The following is a 20,093-nucleotide window of genomic DNA, read 5'->3' on the forward strand; positions in this document are numbered from 1 at the left end:
ATCAATGGAAATATTATTTATTCAGCTTTCAGATGATGCATAAATCTCAATTTAAAACAAATTAAGACTTAAGACTGGTTTTGTGGTCCAGGGTCACATATTATAGTTGAAAACTGTTTTGTTGTTGTTGCATTTTCTCACAAATCTTTTTTGTATTGTTCCTAAAGAATAATGTTAATAGCTCATACTTTACATATTTTTACATTTTAATACAGAAAATAAATAAGAAAAGAAAAAAAGCTGAATGAATGAACAGAAATGTATAAATTGCAAGCACAAAAATTAATGAATGAATCAATGAAGACGGACAGAATTAATAAAAGGGGAAAAACAACCAATAAAATAAAGAACAAAAATAAGTTATGAGTTCTTTAAAGCATTCAAATATTTGTCGATATATTTCTTGAAAATAGAAAAGAAGGTAAATTCATGAATGTACGTTACATGTCATTTTTCGAGGAACAATAATAAAATAATACAATAATTATAAACTCAGTATATTTTTTACAAACAATGAATCGAAAGAGTTTATGACGGAGAAGTGTAAACCGGAAGTATCTGGGTTTCGCGCGCAGTGCATTATGGGCCGGTGGCCGGCGGACCGCAGAGTGAGTGATCTGATCCGTCAGTGAGGATGTGAGTGGGATATTATGATCTCCAGGAGCTGCTTTATTTGCTCTAACAGGTAGTCGAGAGGCGCTGCGGTGTTTGTGAGTGTGTGAGGCGCTTTAACGGATGTTTATTATGATTAACACTCAGGCTAACAGCGGCGCACAATAACAAACACACACCGAACTGCTGAATCTGCAGGAAAAACATCAGAAATCACACACATATGCTCCTAAAATGTGTAATTAGACGATTTTATTATTAATTATTATGTATAAATAATCATACATCATGTTCTACATCTGTGAAATAGCATAAAGCCGAGGTTTGTGTCTCTACATCACGTTTATAATGATTAAAATAAGATACTCGGTGGGGTTGAGCTGTCATTGATAGGTTTATGAAACAATATGCAGTTAATAGTTGTTTGAATGAATGAGTTGATGATTGAAGATTGATCTGTGATTTGATTTGATCAGCTCTCAGTTGACTGATACTGCACTTCATCTGTCATGGGTCCTGTCTTATCCATTAAAAATCATTAATTAGTCAATATTTAATATTTGAGAGTGCATTTGGACACATTCAGTGCACTGGAAATTGCCATTATTTGGACATTTCTTGGTTTCATGCTAGAATCCCTGTTAATTTGGGCTGAAAGTCATTGAAATATATACATATATATATATATATATATATATATATATATATGAGGTCACAATGCCAAAACGGCGATTCATTTTCTATATAAAGTATAGTTTTGTGTGAAATTTGATAAACATTAATCAGTTGAATCTTGCAATCATTTCCAGTTTGCATTTGACCCAAAATTAAAAACTAAATGAGATAAAATGAAACTTAATTTAAAATTTTAATTATTTCCAAGAAATACTGCTGTTCGAGAAAAAATGTGGTCAGTTATGATAAAAAAGAAAAGAAAACTAAATTATATGTAAAGAATATTTTTGGATAGGATTGAATTTATATTATTTTATGAAATTGTTTATTTAATTTATATTATATATATGTATATGTAGATATGTAGTGCTGTCAAATGATTAATCACGATTAATCGCATCCAAAATAAAAGTTTTTGTTTACATAAATGTGTGTGCTGTGTATATTTATATATAAATACACACACATGCATGTATATATTTCAGAAAAATATGTTAAGTTCACATATTAAATATATGTATTTATAATATAAATTATATGAATATAAATATAGAAGTGTAAATATTTTCTACTGTTTGTGTGTATTTATATATACAGAATAAATATACTTTTTTTTCTAAAATCTAAATTAGGTTCTGGACAAAAAATACTGCAGTTTCTAGTAATTTTTTTAATAATTTTTGTTATGATTTAATTATTTACTTATTTATTTTTTGCCTAACACTGAGAATTTGTAGAAAAATGTGATCAGTTAAAATAAAAATACTGTCACAATGGCAAAAAAAACCAGTTGAATCTTGCAAACATATCCAGTTGACACCCCCCCCCCCAAAGTATTAATTTCCTTTACGTCGTCAGGCATGGTTTTGTATTTCTGTCGAATCTTTGAGTGAAGTTCTTAACAGACTCACTCATGGGGGATTTGTGCTGAACGGATGTCTGGTTGGCGTGGGCTTTGTCTTGAGCAGCGTGGGCTCTTCCTGCTCTCTGACTCTGCGGCAGCTGAAGTCAAACCTCAGCGCTTTCCTTTCTCGTTCTGAATGATTAGAAAGCAGACTACACACTAGTCCAGGCTCCGAGGCCAGTTCTCTCCGTGTCTGCATACTCAGGTGTGAAATCTGCTCTGAAAATCAGATTAAACAACTTAAAGCGATTCAGATCGCTGAGCTGCAGGATGTTAGGGGTGTGTGTGCATCTCATTTCATCTTCCTCTTAATGGTTTTCACTTTGACTCGCTTGTTTTTGTGATCTGTGTGGGCGGAACAGATATTGTGCTGATTATATTAATAACACGACTGTGTCAAGGGGAATTTTGAATTAATCTCTTCTGTTTTTTGTCATGTTCAAACCTGTTTTCCATCATTCAACTGAAACATTTAGTATTGCACAGCTGTTTAAACCAAACCGACATTAGTCTGAAGGGAAATCTAGTGCTTTTCCTCTAAAGGTCAGGTACTTCCTGTGCTGGCAGGAAGTTGATGTGTGTTCTTGCGCTCTCCTTCCAGTCAGCCTCGTATGTGAGGGATCCGCAGTGATGTCCTCTAATCAGGGCTCATCTCCGATCGCTCAGTCCAGCGGTCCCAGTGATGGGCTCTTCAGGAAGCCCAGGGACCCTTCGATGGCCCACAGACACTATCGGACGCTGCGCTCCTTACCGGACGTCTGCCCTAAAGAGCCCACCGGTGAGAGACCTGCCTTCTTCCACTTAGAAAGCCCACTTCACACGAGTTAATTGTAATTAGATGTTTTTTAGTTATTATTCTGTATAACTGCAGTGTTATTATAGTATAATTGAGTACTATATTATATATACTATAGCTTTGTGTTAATATTTTGAATTAGATTTTATTTTTATATTTTCTGTTTTCAGTTTAATTTCAGTTAAAGAAATTTATTGACTTGGTTTTGTCATTTTAATATAATTTTATTTTTTAAATATGTCTATATTTGTATATATTTTATATGTGTCTATTTTTACTTTTATTTTCTGTTGTTTTAGTATTCAAGGCAAACTAAATGAAAATGGGATATGTTGCCTTGGCAACTAGCTGAAATAAAATAAGTTTAAAATAAAGATAAAAAAAAAGTTTAAAGATTTTTGCACGTTCTTTTATTTTAAGTAATAAATGCGTTGTTTTAATGGTTTTTGTTGACTTTAGTCAGTCCAAAAATCACCAATGCCAGTTTATTTTATTTTAGTTTAGTTTAGTACTTCGTTAAACTTATTTTATTTCAAAGACACTTATTTGTCATGGCAGCATTTGTCATATGTCATTTTTACCAAAGACTATTTGACTAGTTTTAGTTGTAGTGAATGAGAAATAAAAAAAAAATGTAATGTTTTTTTTTTTTTATTGTAGTTTTTAAAAAATATTTATTTTATGTTTATTTCTATTTCTATTGATTTATTTCAGTTAACATTTATTGTATTTTAAGTTACAACATTTTTTGGGGGGCTTTAGTTGATTATAATAGCTCTGTGCAACTGTCTGTCTAAAAATCTTCAAAGCCTTGTTTTGTAAAGTAAGTAGTAAATGAGTCTTGCTGTCCCCCTGTCGTGGTCTGTACAGGTGAGGGTCGTGCTCTCTGTGATGGGCCGTCCGTTGTGGCCGACCAGCACCGTTGGACTGTGTATAACTCTAAAGTGAACCTCCCCGCAGCCCTGAATGACCCCAGGCTGGCCAAGAGAGAGTCGGACTTCTTCACTAAGACGTGGGGACTGGACTTCACCGAGACCGACGTCATGCCTTCATTCTACCTGCCCAACATCAGCCGAGAACACTTCAGCTCCTACCTGCAGGAGACGGCTCAGGTGACAGCAGCGTCTCAATTATTCACACAGTGCCCTCTGAAACCGGCCCCTGCACCATCTACATAGACACGGTCATAACGGTCATCACAGCTCATAATAGGACTGGTTTGCCTGTGACGCTCTAATAAGCACCAATGCTTAATTAACTAAAACTATTAAAATCATTTTTTATAATCTAAATAAGACTGAAATAAAATATGGATGGAAAAACTTCAAATTAAAAAAGTAAATAAAAATTAGAAACTGAAATAAAATTATATTGTGTAAAATTAGAATTGTTTCCTTGGTACTGAAAAAATACATCTAATTTGAAGTACTAAAATGATTAAAACTAAAGCTGAATTAAAAATAAATTAAAGCTAAATAGAAATATATAAAACCAACACAAATGACAAAAGCGCATACAATCACAAAAACTAAAATTAAAATAAAAGCTTAAATTATTAAAAAAATAAATAATTTAAAAGTATATAAAAAACTAGTAAAAAGTAGTAAAAAACATTATATAGAAATATTACTTAAATAATACTGTCTCTAAACACAACCAACACGTTGCACACAAATACTAAGTAAAATTATTTGCCTAGACTGAAATAATTTGAAGTTACTAAAATAAATAATATATATATATATAAGTATAAAATTAGTTTTATTTAATTAATATTAATATATTTACACATATATACTAATAAAAGTTGAGGGGGGGCATAAAATTACAAAAATTAAAATAAAATCTAGTTGAAAATATTAATAAATACCATAATAGTATAAGTAGTAATATTTTAAATAATAATAATATTATATAATAATACCACCAATAATCATAGCCAACATATAGCATGCACAAATATAGAGTAAAATTAAAATTGTTTCCTTGGTAACTAGCTTAAATCAGTTGAAAGACTGAAATTACTAAAATTTAAACTAAAATTGAAATTAAAATAAAGAAAAATATTAAAAAAGACTAATAAAAATGACAAAAGCATATAAATTACTAAAAGTTAAACTAATGTAAAAGAGTAAATATATAATAAAAGCTTATTCATAATATTAATGCATACTATAATAATGTACAAATAAGACTAGAATAGCAGCCAACACACAGCACACAAATTGATTAAAATAGATGATTTTAAAATCAGCTTAGTTGCTGTCTATGTAGGCATCTCCCTAGGGTTGTTGGTAATCTGACGCTGTGTTAATAGACACTGAGGGTCTTGTTCTGTTCCCTGTCAGCTCTTGAGCTGGAGAAGTATGTATGTTGTTTATCTCTCACACTCCTGAGAACAGACGATGGCAGGCTGTTTGTCTCTGTGGTTTTCTGAAGGTTACGTGACTCTGCTTTTCCACCAGTGACTCTGTTTTTAGTCGTCAGCTGGTTCTGTTCTGCGTCAGAATCAGTTTTGTCGAGGGTCTCACGCTGACTGTTTGTTTGTGTCTCAGAGGGAGAAGATTCACGAGCGCTGTAAGAACATCTGCCCGAGCAAAGACGATCTGTCAGTGCCCACCATCACCAATAATCACGGTACTGTTGAGTTTTAACAAGAATGAAGTCGTCATCAGTGTTCCAGCATACAAACATGCAATTAAAAGCTGTATTGTGATTGGAGGAACTCGAATGAATCTGTTTTGTGTTTGTGGCTCATTTGTCTTGTAGATAAAGCCAGAGCTGAACTGGAGCAGGTGCCCAAGGTGAGAACTCAAGCTTTAAACCACATTCAGTTTCTCCATGCAGAAATCTTCCAAAACAGACCTGCCAGGAGGTTGTGAAGTGATGATATTCACTTAAAGGGAAGAAATTAATAGTTTTATTGATCAGAAGTGACAGTAAAGACATTTATAATGTTACAAAAGATTTTCATTTCAAATAAATGCCGTTCTTTTGAACTTTTTATTCATCAAAGAATCCTGAAAAATAAAATGCATCACAGTTTCCACAAAACAATATTGTGCAGCACAGCTGTTTTCAACATTGATAATAATCAGAAATGTTTCTTGAGCAGTAAATCAGTATATTAGAATGATTTCTGAAGGATCATGTGACACTGAAGACTGGAGTAAAGATGCTGAAAATACAGCTTTGATCACAGGAATAAATTACATTTTACTATATATTCACATGGAATATATAGTAAGTTTTTACTGTATTTTTTGATCAAATAAATGCAGAAAAGAGACTTGCTTCAAAGATAGATCTGCTTTAAACCAAAGTATGAAAGGGTGTTTGTCATTTTTACTTGAAGAGATTTATGAAATCCTTGTGGAGAAAATGAATGGAAAATTCTTCTGGATCTGAGTCTGCTTAAAGAGCGTGTGTCACTGTTGCTTTGTTTTAAAAGGGCAAATGTTTCCATGCCTCTTGACTCTCTTCTCTCTTCTCCCTCAGATCTTCATGAAGCCTGAGTTTGTGCTGAATGATCCAGCCACGTTTAACGCTGTGTTGCCGTGGTCTCACTTCAGCGTCGCCGGGGGCAAGAACAGCCGAGATGTTGCATCGTCACGGTTACTGCAGGAAAAGGTGCCAATCTGTCATTTATTTGGTGCCATAAGTCATCACTAGCAATCAGTGTTTTATTAGTAAGATTACAATACTATTATGGTTTCTTAATAAAAATCGTATTTTGAATACGTTTTTTTTAAATTTTCTGTTTTAATTTTAATTTTTTTATTTATTTAAATTTGCCTATAGTTTTTATTAACTTTTTATTTCAGTTGTAGTTATTTTATTGCATCAAATCAATTAAAATGAAAACAATTGCTTTGATAACTAGCTGAAATAAAGTTTTTTTTCTATTTTATTTCAGTAAAATTAGATTTTATTTCAAGTAACAATTTAAAAAAAAAAAAATTATTATAGTCAAATATTGTGAAATAGTGAAATATGTATTATTTAATATGCTAATTCTAAAATTTAATTGTAATATACTTATTTTTCAATATAAATAATAACAAATTAGGTATTTTAAATATTTCTTCTAGTTTTTCAAGTAGCCCTAAACTTCAAGATACATAAACAGTCCTATAATTCTAAACAATTTAGCAAATCAACAACAGAACAATAACACAAAGTAAACAGTCTGGCAGAACATCCCATAATGATCAGCTCTAAATTCGACAAATGTCTGTCTGTGTGCAGTTTTAATCACTATTAGTTTGAATTTTAATATGCCTTTATGGATGTTTTTGTTTAGTTTTTTTGTCTCAGTTTTGGTTATTTTAGTATATAAAGTTAAACTAAATAAAAATCTAAATTAAAAAATAAACAATTATTTTATTATATTTAAAAAATATAACTAACAAAATATGTATTTTTAATAAAACATATTAGTATTTTATTATTATAATTTAGTCTATCCATGGTAAAAGACTGTGAATCTCTGTCTGTGTGCAGTTGAGTCACTATCTGGACGTGGTGGAGGTGAGCATCGCTCGGCAGATCTCTCTCCGCTCCGAGGCCTTTTTCCACGCCATGTCGTCGCAGCACGAGCTCCAGGACCGTATGCGAGAAACGGCGGACTCCGTGGCCAAGCTCCGTGCACGCACCGCCGCCATTGACCGTGTGATGTGCCGCGGGCCGCTGCGAGCGCTGCGAGATGCCCTGACCTGCAACAACTGCATTAAACTACACAACAAACTCAAGCTGATGGCCGCCGTGCACCAGACGCAGCCCACGGTGCAGCTGCTCCTCTCCACCTCAGAGTTTGTTGGGGCACTGGAGCTCATCGCCACCACCAAAGAAGTGCTGCAGCAGGAACTGCAAGGGATTCACAGCTTCAGGTGTGCAAACACACGCACACGCTAACCAGGAAACATACTAGGAGAACAGGAATGTGCAATGCATGCTGCTCATTTCCTGCTATTTGTGTCCGCAGACATTTGGGTTCTCAGCTCTGTGAGATGGAGAGGTTGATCGATAAGATGATGGTGGCCGATTTCTCCACATACGTTCAGAGCGATCTCAATCGACCCTTCGAGGAGGACAGTCAGGTCCTGGAGAAGGTCAGACCTCTTTTACGTGTCACCAGGAATAAAATGTGCCTTTATCTTCTGAAATAAAAGAGTTCATTGTAGTGTGACAACATACCGTAACTCTCACAGCACACAACTTCCTCCTAAAAGAGCATTTATCAAAGCTAAACTACAACAATGTATTCAGTATATAACAGGTTTAAATACATGCGGATGGGTCTTATTTAAAATTTCAGTTTGGGATCAGTGAGATTTTTTATTTTTTTTTAATCTCTTCTGCTCACCAAGACTGCATTTGTTTAATCAAAAATAGATAATTTTTTTAAAAATTTGATTACAAGTTAAAATAACTGTTTTCTATGTGAATATATTGTAAACTAATTTATTTCTGTGATCAAAGCTGTATTTTCAGCATCATTACTCCAGTCTTCAGTGTCACATGATCTTCAGAAATCATTCTAATATACTGATTTACTGCTGAACAAACATTTCTGATTATTATCAATCTTGAAAACAGTTGTGCTGCTTCATATTTTAGAGGAAACCTTAAAATTGTATTTTTCAGAATTCTTTGAATAGAAAGTAAAAAAAAAAGCATTTATTTAAAATAGAAGTATTTTGTAGCATCTTTACTTTGACTTTTGATCAATTTAATGCATCCTTTCTGAATCACAATATCAAACAATTGAAAATAAACACTCACTGACCCCAAACTTTTGAACAAAAAAATAAGAGAAAAAAATTAAGCTTTTTTTTGTCGCATGAAAACCCAGATTTTTTCCCAAATCCGTCTCGTCATTTCACACGCGACGCTGAACTTGAGAGTAAATGTGGATGTTGAACATGAATTGTTTGAAGCATACCACAGCAGCGGTTTCCAGTGCCCAGGTGTGAATGCATTTAGCCCCGTAAATCGTATCATGTGACTGCGCTGGGTAAATCAGGTCATGAATTTGTTGGATGTGGGCCAGTGTTGGTTTGAGGTTACAGCGTGAGATTTTCTCATACAGGTCACAGAACAGCCTGCAGCGTCAGGAAAGGTTGGTCACGCTCCAGATTCCACGCCGACCAGCAAAACAAACCGCTGCTTGCATTTAATTTCCTTAATGAAAGTACAAAACCACAGACGATGATCGTGAAATCTGATTTATTGTAACTGGAAATCAAATCAAGACAATCTGAGCAGCATGTGTTACGGGTGTTGATTTGATTACTAATCTGTGTGTGTTCATCTCAGGATCGCTTGCAGTCTCTGGTCTTTGGTCTGTTGAGACAGAGGAAGCTGGATTTCCTGGACATCTACAGCGAGGAGATAGTGCGCGCCGCCAAGAACGTCGTTCGCCAGGTACAACACATGACCGACACACGAGACGGAGCAGAAAAGTGGAAAATCAGATCAAAAATGAATGTTTCTCTTTCTTCCCTGCAGTGTGTTGTGAAGTCCGTGTCGCAGATCAGTGAGATCGATGCAGACACTGTCAAGTGAGTTATGAACATATGTATTCAGTGTAAATATGACCGCACAGCTGACGGTGTGTCTGTGTGTGATGTAGGTTTCATGAGCAGATGCGCTTGATGACGTTTCATCAGTGGTTTGATCTGCTGCTGGATATTTTTGAACACTTCATCCTGTTCCTCAAGAGGATCAAGGTAACGGAACTTATATTCTTCAGGATATTCAGAAAAAACCCTGACAAAACACACAAAATACGTGTCTTAAACCACCACCTGAGCAGTCGATGACTTTCAACATAAAAAAAAGACTCTTAATAGACGTTCCTGGGGCCTATTTCATAAAACAAGTTTACCAAATAAGCCAGGTTTATTTCAGTTAGTCTGACTTATTTTGTACCAAATCAACTGACAGTACGTCAGACTAACTGAAATAAATCTGTTATAGCAAATAAAACTCTGTTTGTTTCATAATTTCAATGTAAAAAATAGTCAAATAGCCGTCGAGTCGGTTTAGATTTACTTCATTGTATTGCTAATAGAAAATGTAGTTGTTTCAGAACAGTTATGATAAATGTAATAAAGATTACTGCATTAATAGCATGTAAGGGTCTGTTAGTTTAGTATTATTTATATCCTGTTATAGTATTTATTAATGTTTTTAATTAAACTATTTTTGTTTTATTAGTTTTTTGTTCGTTAGCCGTTTTTATTAGGTTTTGTATATTTAATAATTCTATTTAGCTATAATATTTGTCAGTTTTAGTAATTTTAGTACTTCAACTTAACATTTTCATTTTTAAGTTTTAGTTTGTCTAATATTTTAAATTTTTTTATTTTGATATTTGCACTTTTCACTTCATCATTTTGTGCTTTTGTCATTTTTTTATTAGTTTAAAAATATATTTAGCTTTATTTATTTTTTAAGTTTTCGTATCATTTCTAATTTTCATTCATTCATCTAATATTTATATTTTATTTTGGTATTATTAGTTTTCATTGTAATTTTAATTTGGGATTTAGTCATTGTATGTACTGTTGTAGATTTTTATTAGTTTAGTTCATTATTTTTAATTAATTAATTAATTAATTTTATTTTAGTTTAGTATATTAAGTCATATATATTTACCTTTAGTTCTAAAACTTGTTTTTATTTCAGTTGATTTCCACGTTTATCATTCACTATTAATATTTTATTTTATTTTTTGCTTAATTTTAGTTAGCAAAGTATTTTTCATATTTTTTGAAAACATTTGAAAAGCAGCATTACCATTGAGATGCATGATCAAGATTCTTTGGAGGTTGAAAATGAACTGTATGCCTGCATGTCTCAGTCAGAAGGTTTCCTCAGTAATGCAGTCGTCCTGCACAGTGCAGACTAACTGGTGTTTGTTTCAGGCTACGCTCAGTGTCATCCGCAACGTGGTGCTGGAGGTGCTGGACAGCAGCCAGAGTCGGCGGCAAGCAGATGTTTCCTCGGCAACCAATCATTCTGATGGCAGGACCAATGAGGACGAAGAGGAGGAGGAGTCTGGAGGCGGAGAGGCGGAGCTGGCGTATCTCACGCACGAGGGGCTGTTCATCAGCGATGCGCTGAATGAAGTGGAGCAACGCAGTAATGCGGCAGCACATGCGCAGACGAGAGCGCAGACACGCACAGACACCTGTGGGAGCGACTCAGCCTCCGCAACCACCGAATCTTCCTCCAGCAGGGAACACAACTCCAACACTACCTCCTCCCTGCACATAGGGGGCGCTACTGCGATGTGAGTTACACTGCATGCTGTTAGCATTACAGAAACCATACTGAATATAGCATATCTACCTTTAAAAGTCTGTGGTAAGAAAGTTTTTTTTTTTAAAAAGATGCATACTTCTGTTTAATAAATATGCATTAATCTTATCAAATGTGACAAAGACACTTAATGTTGCAAAGTAATGTTAATAATGTTACAAAGTATTTCTGTTTCATATAAATGCTGTTCTTTTGAACTTTCTATTCATCAAAAAATATTTTAAAAGAAAATCCACAAACATATGAAGCAGCACAACTGTTTTCTACATTAATAATGATCAGAAATGTTTCTTGAGCAGTAAATCATTATATTAGAGTGATTTCTGAAGATCATGTGACACTGAAGACTGGAGGAATGATGCTGAGAATTCGGCTTTGATCACAGAAATAAATTACATTTTAAAATATATTCACATAGAAAACAGTATTTTTAATAAATAATAAATATTTCACTATATTACTGTTTACTGTATTATTGATTAAATAAATGCAGCCTTGGTGAGCAGAAGAGACCTCTTTCATAAATATTAAGTTTTTCCAAAATAATATTTTACGTACCGAAATTGAAGCCTAGTTTCGGACCGTCAATCTTTTTTAAATACTTTTTGAGAAAAGTTTTCATAACAATTCAGCACAAAACTCTCATCACTAATTCTCATTACAGTACTGGAAATTCACCCTGATTTTAATGAGAATCCTCTTTTTTGCTTTACATTAATGGAAATTTGTCCATAAATATGCTTAATTATAAAGAAAATAATGTCACTGAATAAAAATTGTAATGGTTTTAAACAAAGACTTGTTTATTTTTGTTTTGGGGCTGAAATACACCGTGGACATGTACTTCCTCCCCCTCACCCCTTAGCCTATATGACCTCTTTAAGAGTCTTTGTGTGACAGTGTGAATAAGCCTCAGATTTACAGACCATGAAAATATTCTAAATCTGTCTCATCCCTGTGGCAGCAGTGAGGACGTGATGCCGTCTGATCTGGAGTTGGGTCGGGTGGCCAATAACGTTCAGGAGCTGCTGTACACGGCGTCAGACGTCTGTCACGACCGCTGCATCAAAGTGCTCATGACACGAGCCAAGGTAAATGCACGACACACACGACACACAACTGAACCGGTTTGATCACTGTATCGGATCGCTGTTTTCAGATCTACCACTGAATTCCTTCCGCCTCGCCCTGTCTGAGTTACGTAATGCTGACAGCTGTTGATGTGTGTGTGTGTATGTGTGTAGGACGGCTCTCTGGAGCGCCTGAGCTCGTCAGAGTTCGTGTGTTTGAGTCAGGCGGTGGAGTCGTTCGTCTCAGACACGGAGGAGCTGTGTGGCCGGCGCAGCGTGAGCCTGAGGGGGGCGCTGCAGAGTCAGGCCTACCGCTTCGTGCAGCGCTTCCACGAGGAGCGCAAGACTAAACTCAGGTACGGCTGCGCCAGAGACTATAAAAATACAAAGACAGTTCACTCCTATACTTATGAATGGGAGAAAGTGAAACGTGCAATATGGCAGAATAGTTCTCAATGAAAGAGCCAATCGTTGATTGGTAAAGTCATTGCGTCACTGCAGCAGCTGTTAGAAGCTCCGGGTCCCATAGAAACCTGGGGCTAGACCAAGCGATGCGCATGTGCAGTCTTAAGCGCGTTGGAGCTACGCATGCGCATTGGCTGGTCTAGCCAGAAAAATAAGCTTGTTAAATGCTATTTGAGCATAAGAAACATCATTTATGGGGCAGTTCATTTCAGATTTTGTTGCTGATTTGAAATATGTAGGCCTAATTTATTTGCGAGTTCAGCAAGCCGTTTTTGAGATTTCAGGATTCCCCCATTCATTTAGATAGGACTTGGTCTTGTTTGAGCTACCCGGAGGCGTTGCAAGTATGGCAGTCAAGTGAACGGACTTTCGGATGCACTCATGCTGTCAGAGCTGGGAGCTCTCAGTCAGAACTCAGTGAGTCACGGTTGGTTGTGTGTGTGCAGTCTGCTGCTGGATAATGAGCGCTGGAAGCAGGCCGAGGTCCCGGCTGAGTTTCAGGATCTAGTGGACTCCATCGCTGACGGACGCATCACTCTGCCTGAGCGCAAATCCACTGGTAATAAACCCTCCTTTACTATCGCAGTTTATTTCTCTAGTTTATTTGGGTTTAATAAATGTATTTTCAGGGATCCAGATTTCTCTCTTGATTTTTTTCCCCCATAAATTATTATTATACCATACAATAATAATAATAATATTTCAAAAATATATAAAAAAAATTATTATTATTATTATTGACATTTTTATTATTATTATTATTTTATAGTGTACTGCTCAAAAACATTAAAGGAACAGTTTGAAAACACATCAGATCTCAATGGGGAAAAATACCACGGTGTATTTCTATACTGATATGGACTGGGTAATGTGTTAGGAATGAAAGGATGCCACATGGTTTGATGGAAATTAAAATGATCAACCTACAGAGGGCTGAATTCAAAGACACCCTGAAATTCAAAGTGAAAAACGCAGGCTAATCCATTTTGCTGAAATTTCAGTGCAGCAACTCAAAATGGTACTCAGTAGTTTGTATGGACCCCATGTGCTTGTATGCATACCTGACAACGTCGGGGCATGCTCCTAATGAGACGACGGATGGTGTCCCGGGGTATTTCCTCTCAGATCTGGTCCAGGGCATCACTGAGCTGCTGGACAGTCTGAGGTGCGTCAGATGGACCGAAACATAATGTTCCAGAGGTGCTCTATTGGATTTAGGTCAGCAGAGCGTGGGTGCCATTCAATGCTATCAATTCCTTCATCCTCCAGGAACTGCCTACATACTCTCGCCGCATGAGGCCAGGCATTGTTGTGCACCAGGAACCCAGGACCCACTGCACCAGCGTAGGGTCTGACAATGGGTCCATGGATTTCATCCCGATACCTAATGGCAGTCAAGGTGCCATTGTCTAGCCTGTAGAGGTCTGTGCGTTCCTCCACGGACATGCCTCCATGGTGCCGGGCAGTGAGCACAGGGTCCACTAGAGGACGTCGGGCCCTCAGGCCACCACCATGAAGCCTGTTTCTGATTGTTTGGTCAGAGACATTCACACCAGTGGCCTGCTGGAGGTCATTTTGTGAGCCTCTGGCAGTGCTCACAAACCATTCCTGTCTCATTGTTGCCCATCTAGTGTACCTGTTGTTAATTTCATTAACACCAAAGCAGCTGAAACTGATTAAAACCCCCTCTGCTACTTAACAGACAAGATCAATATCTCAGGAGTTGAATTGACTTGATGCTATACTCTGATTTTTTTGAGCAGTGTAGTATATAACGTTTTTTTCCATATTTGTTTGGATTTCCGTATTAATAAACTATTTAATAAATGATAATATATAAATAATAATTAGTTAATAAAATAATTATAAAATATTATTTTTATTACTTTGTAATTTCACAGTACAGTATGTGGTGGTTGAAGTTGTTTTGAGATCAGTTATTTTTGCAATGTATTATTAAAGTTGTTTAATACATGTAATTAAATTTTTCACATTTTTCGATATTTGTACAGATTTCTGTATTAATAAATTATTTAACAATTATACCAATAATTGTTTTGTTTAATTTTATAGTGTAATAAGGAGTTATTATTATATACAATAATAATAGTAATAATTATTAATAATTTTATTAAATACTTGTAAAACATTCCTTATTTTTGGGTTTTGCTGATCTCATACCTTGTGTCCTTTATTTTTGCAGTTCATTATTCTGGTTTATTTGATTGTAGTGAATGTCTTTTGTGTCTCTCAGGGTCCGAGGACAGGAAGCCCAGTGAGTTTCTGTGTGTCGACGGGCAGAAGTATGCTGTGATCGGGTGAGTTTTCAGCGCTGGAGCTTCATTTCACAGCTAGTTCTCGATAGTCCCTATTGTGACCTTTTAACCTTTGTGTGCTCCGACAGGACGGTGCTGCTGCTGATCCGGATGTTTCTGGAGTACTGCCAGTGTGTGAACGACATTCCCTCCATCACCACCGACATCCTCACGCGCCTCGCCGACCTGCTCAAGGTGTGTGTGTGCGTGAGATGCTCAGTTCTTTCAGCTGCAGGCTGCACTGTGACATCACTTGACTGACAGGTTGTGCTTTGTTTCCGTGGCGACAGCACTTCAACTCCCGCAGCTGTCAGCTGGTGCTGGGGGCGGGAGCTCTGCAGGTGGTCGGCCTGAAAACCATCACCACCAGAAACCTGGGTGAGAGAACACACATCACCACATCACAGGATTACTGTGGGTCATAAAAGATCATAATTAGATGAAATTTAAGGTCTCAAGTATATTAAATGGTATAACAAAAGCCATGATAATCATTGTAAGCGGTCTTAAATTTGGCCACTCATAAACAGGAATCACAATATGACGTAATGGGATTATTAAACTTCAAAAGGGCAAAGGCCGTTGTTGAGTTAAATAAATGTAAGCGATTCACAGGCTCATGCTTTGAGTAGTTCACAATCAGTGAACGCTGCACCTTTACACAAAAGATGCAAAGAATTTGCTTCACAAAGGATAGCCTTTGATCTACTGTTGGAGAATTATGAAGGTGTTTAGGTTGTAATGTGTTATAGATTTGTTGTGTAAGTGCATATTTCATAGCTCTCATCTTTTTGTGTATTAGCAGCTGGCAAAAGTAAAACATATACATTTCAAAATAAAGGTCTTAGTGTATTTCAGACTTGCTTATAATTAAAAAAAATCCTGCATTGTATATAAAATCTATTTTTCTTGTTATTTTGTTGCACAATAAACTCTATCTGGCAACTTGCAAAACCAAAGACATTATTCAACACACTTAGTGTATAGATTTTAGCATCAGCACATTAAAGTCCATTGCCTGTCTTTAAACAAGTTATCACATCTACAAAATCCCATATCCATCGACCTCTAATTCATATATACTGATATATTAGTACACAAACCAATTTCAGTACATGTGTATCCATTGAATAAAATATCTGAGATGCATCATTTATTATATTTTTTTCTATGCTTTATTATCTATATTCTCTATGGACAAAGATTCAGTTTTATTTGTGCATCTCTTAAAAAAAAAAGTCTCAAAATCAGAAATGAGATTTTTAAAACTCCACCTAAGAACCTGGTGATATTAGTCCATTTAAAGCAGAGAATTTTTCAAACACAATTTTCTGAAGTGTTTTGTGAAACAGGATGTTATCAGAGTCATGATGTGTGTGTCCTCAGCTCTGGTGTCTCGCTGTCTTCAGCTGGTGATTCACTACATCCCTGTGATCCGAGCACACTTTGAGACCAGACTGCAGCCCAAACAGTACAGCATACTGAGACACTTCGGCCACATCACCAAGGTAAACATCCTTACATCCACAAAGCACTCAGCGACACGCGCTAACAGCTGTTCTTACCCTCTTTGTTGACTCTCTCTTCAGGACTATAATGATCACATCGCAGAGATCTCGGCTAAACTAGTGGCCATCATGGACAGCATGTTTGAGAAGGCTCTGTCTAAGGTGGGTTTGCACCTCTGTGATCTCGGTGATGTTTTTGTGGTTTATCACGGCTGAAGCATGTTTGTTCTCTGCAGTATGAGGTGAAGGCGCCGATGCCGTCTGCGTGTTTGCGTAACGTGTGTAAACAGATGGCCAAAATGCATGAGGCCATTCATGAACTCTTACCGGAGGAGCAAACGCAGGTGAGGCACCCCACGTGATGTTTGAGCCGTCAGCGCGAACCGAGATTATAAACTCATGGTGTGTTTGTGTGTAGATGCTGTTCCTCAGGATAAACGCCAGCTTTAAGCTGCATCTGAAGAGACAGTTAGCGCGGCTGGGAGTCATCAATGACGGCGGACCTCAGTATGGGTGAGTGTGTGTGTTACAGCAATGAGAATCACCAGTGACTATGACAATTACAAAAATAGGCTTCATTTTATAGAAAATACTATATGCTGTAGTGTATCTTTTATTTTGCATATTTAAATTTTTTTATATAAATGTATATAAATATTTGTTGTGTGTGTGTGTGTGTGTGTGTGTGTGTATATATGTATGTATGTGTATATATATATATATATATTTATATATTTATTTATTTATTGCATACATGATAAAGTATTTTTAGATATTTACAGTTGGAGTCAGAAGTTTACATCCTCCTCTCAGAATCTGCAAAATGTTAATTATTTTACCAAAATAAGAGGGGTCATACCAAATGCGTGTTATTTTTTTAGTACTGAATAAGATAGTTCACATAAAATATGTTTACATATAGTCCAATAATAGTATAAAAAATGACCCCATTCAAAAGTTTACATCCCCTTGATTTTTAACACTGTTGTTTCCTGAACGATCCACAGCTGTTTTTTGTTTAGTGATAGTTGTTCACGAGTCCCTTGTTTGTCCTAAACAGATATATATACAGTATATATATGATTTATAATATATATGATTTATAACATTATTTAATTATTTCTGCTTTTATTTTAGACATTAGTTCTTCTACATATGTTTTTATTATTTCTTTAATATTTCTTTTACATATGATGAATATATATTAACAATGAGTATATTTTGACAATTTTTCCCGATTAGTCTTTTATTACATTGAAGTGTTTTTTCTTTGAATCCTGAGGGCCGTGATTTGTTCTTGATGACATGAGCTCGTGGTCTTCCTCTCTCTGCAGGCTGGTGATGGTGGACGTGGCGTTTTACTCGGAGAACGTACAGGCTCTGCGCACTCTAGAGTGTCTGGACTTAAACATGCCGGAGATCTGGGAGCAGAAAAGGTGATGACGGACAGCTCGTCCCGGCCAATCAGGCCTCTCCGTCACGCCTGCCATCACGGTGACCAGCTCCGAGGTCAGTGGATGAACAGACTCGAGACTCGAGGTCTGGCTGGTATTAATACCTCTGTAACACTGGAGCAATCCAGCAGCGCTCCTTCCCCGGTCACTGACGCGCTCTTCACCTGTGACTGAGAGACTCCTGTGCTAACAGGACAGATTTCTTATGGAAACCAAATCAGGACAAGCTGGAGTGCAGCTGGGAATTGTGGGGAATAAGTTGTTTTGTTGTCGGAGACGTGTCCTTAGTGCCTCCTTCAGTACCGCCACTACAGTACAACTCTCCATTCGTGTGCAATTCTGACTATTGTTGTTATTATTATTGCTGAATTATTTAATCACAGAGGAATCAAGGAACGGTTATTTATTTTAATTGATTTTGATGTTGATTATGTTTTTGTTTGTTTTTTTCACATAAAGCTTTCAGGTGATAACGGCCGGTTGGAGAACTAGTACTAAAAAGGGTTTTAAACACATTTTGCTGACGTGTTCTCTGATTTTCCACCAACATGAATATGATTTTAATGGCTGCTTTTGGTTTTCATGTTCAAAGTCGCTGAGTTGATGTATTAAAACTCTGGAGGGTTAAAGGACAAGGATTCTAGTCCATGTTTATCAGGAGAATCTGACTATTTAAATGAAGTCTACTTTATATGGTTTGCATGGAGAAGATCTGCTGTACTCATCTTCATACTCTTCAATAAAATCAGATAAAGCCTTTGACAATAATCAGGCTGAGATTAGTGCTGTCACACCATTAATCGCATCCACAAAAGTTGTTGTGTACATAATATATGTGTGTATATTTATTATGTATAAATACACACACTCATGTATATATTAAATAAATCAAATTATATTTATATATGAAATATATTTATATATAATATAAATTATGTAAATATTAATATATGCATATGAATGCATGTAAATATTTTAAATATATATACTGTATGTGTGTGTATTTTATATATGCATGAATAAATATGCACAGTGCACACATATATATTACATAAACAAAAACTTATTTTGGATGCGATTAGTCGTTTGACAACACTAATATAGATACAAAAACTCTTTAAGATATTGGTTCCACTGACTCCCGGAACACTCTTATGCTAAATTATGAAATGTAATTAAGTCTTCTGTGTTCATGCAAAGATTCAGCCAAGTCTTAAAATGAAAGAATTCTTCATGAAGATTTATCATTATAGCTTCTTGTCCATGCAGACTCCATTTCTCCAGCATCCACAGTATTACTGTAGCCCCGCCTCCTCGCCAGTCTAATTTGAATAAATCGAGGCGTGTGATTGGCTGGTGTGAAAGGAGACTGTTTTGCAGTGAGCTTCTGTCATTGATGGTGGGTTTCTGTCCAGGAGGATCCACGTATTGCTTAATTTAACACTCGTTCTGTCCGGTTCAAAAGTGCCTAACCTTTTATTTGGTATCAAAAACTTCTGACTCAAACTGTACATTTGTGGGCTACAGTGCCGTGTGTGTGTGTGTGTATTTCGAGGGCTCTCGTTGCAGCAAAGAAATATACTGATGGAAACCTCTTGTGGCATGCTTGACCTTTTAAAATGTGGCACTTTTTATTATTAATAAAGCCACAGTGAACATAAATAGTGTTGTTGGTCTTTGCATATTACTTGTAGGCTGTATTTCCCCTAGTCCTTCATAGTTCATAACGTCTTTGGGCACCACAAAAGAGCAAATGAAGAGTTAATTTGCAAAAACAAATAACTCTGTTTTTAAAAGTGCTCGAATAAGTTTTTTTTTTTTTTTTTAAATCCTGCAATTCCAGTTAATATCTATAAAAGTGCAACTGAGTTGCTTTGATTAAATAATAATAACTAAAAAAAATAATAATACAGCTAACACAAAAGCATAACAATAAAAAACATGATTTATGAAAATTTATAAAAAC

The 20,093-nt window shown here is 35.9% G+C and overlaps 1 protein-coding gene across 8 annotated transcripts; it reads left to right on the forward strand.

The window, feature by feature from the left end:
* The first annotated feature begins 573 nt into the window (after window positions 1-573).
* Window positions 574-18,753, forward strand: LOC306873996 (vacuolar protein sorting-associated protein 54-like). Of its 8 annotated transcripts, none has more exons than XR_013784557.1 (24): window positions 574-685; window positions 2,793-2,969; window positions 3,858-4,099; window positions 5,543-5,624; window positions 5,757-5,791; window positions 6,486-6,617; window positions 7,491-7,876; window positions 7,972-8,098; window positions 9,079-9,108; window positions 9,306-9,413; window positions 9,498-9,550; window positions 9,622-9,718; window positions 10,919-11,286; window positions 12,283-12,406; window positions 12,560-12,741; window positions 13,297-13,409; window positions 15,105-15,168; window positions 15,255-15,360; window positions 15,456-15,543; window positions 16,575-16,673; window positions 16,755-16,835; window positions 16,910-17,017; window positions 17,092-17,186; window positions 18,008-18,753. XR_013784557.1 is itself a non-coding variant. In XM_079423637.1 (24 exons), the coding sequence occupies exons 2-24, from the start codon at window positions 2,822-2,824 to the stop codon at window positions 18,111-18,113; spliced, it is 3,000 nt and encodes a 999-aa protein (XP_079279763.1). In that variant the 5' UTR covers window positions 574-685; window positions 2,793-2,821; the 3' UTR covers window positions 18,114-18,753. The 8 variants fall into 8 exon arrangements, 6 of the variants coding, with proteins under 6 accessions (XP_079279763.1, XP_079279765.1, XP_079279766.1 ...); XM_079423637.1 differs by having other exon boundaries at window positions 12,280-12,406; window positions 16,552-16,673; XM_079423639.1 differs by having other exon boundaries at window positions 16,552-16,673.
* The last annotated feature ends 1,340 nt before the right edge of the window (window positions 18,754-20,093 follow it).

Source organism: Barbus barbus (genome assembly GCF_936440315.1).
Source record: "Barbus barbus genome assembly, chromosome: 8".
Classification (NCBI taxonomy): Eukaryota; Metazoa; Chordata; class Actinopteri; order Cypriniformes; family Cyprinidae; genus Barbus; species Barbus barbus.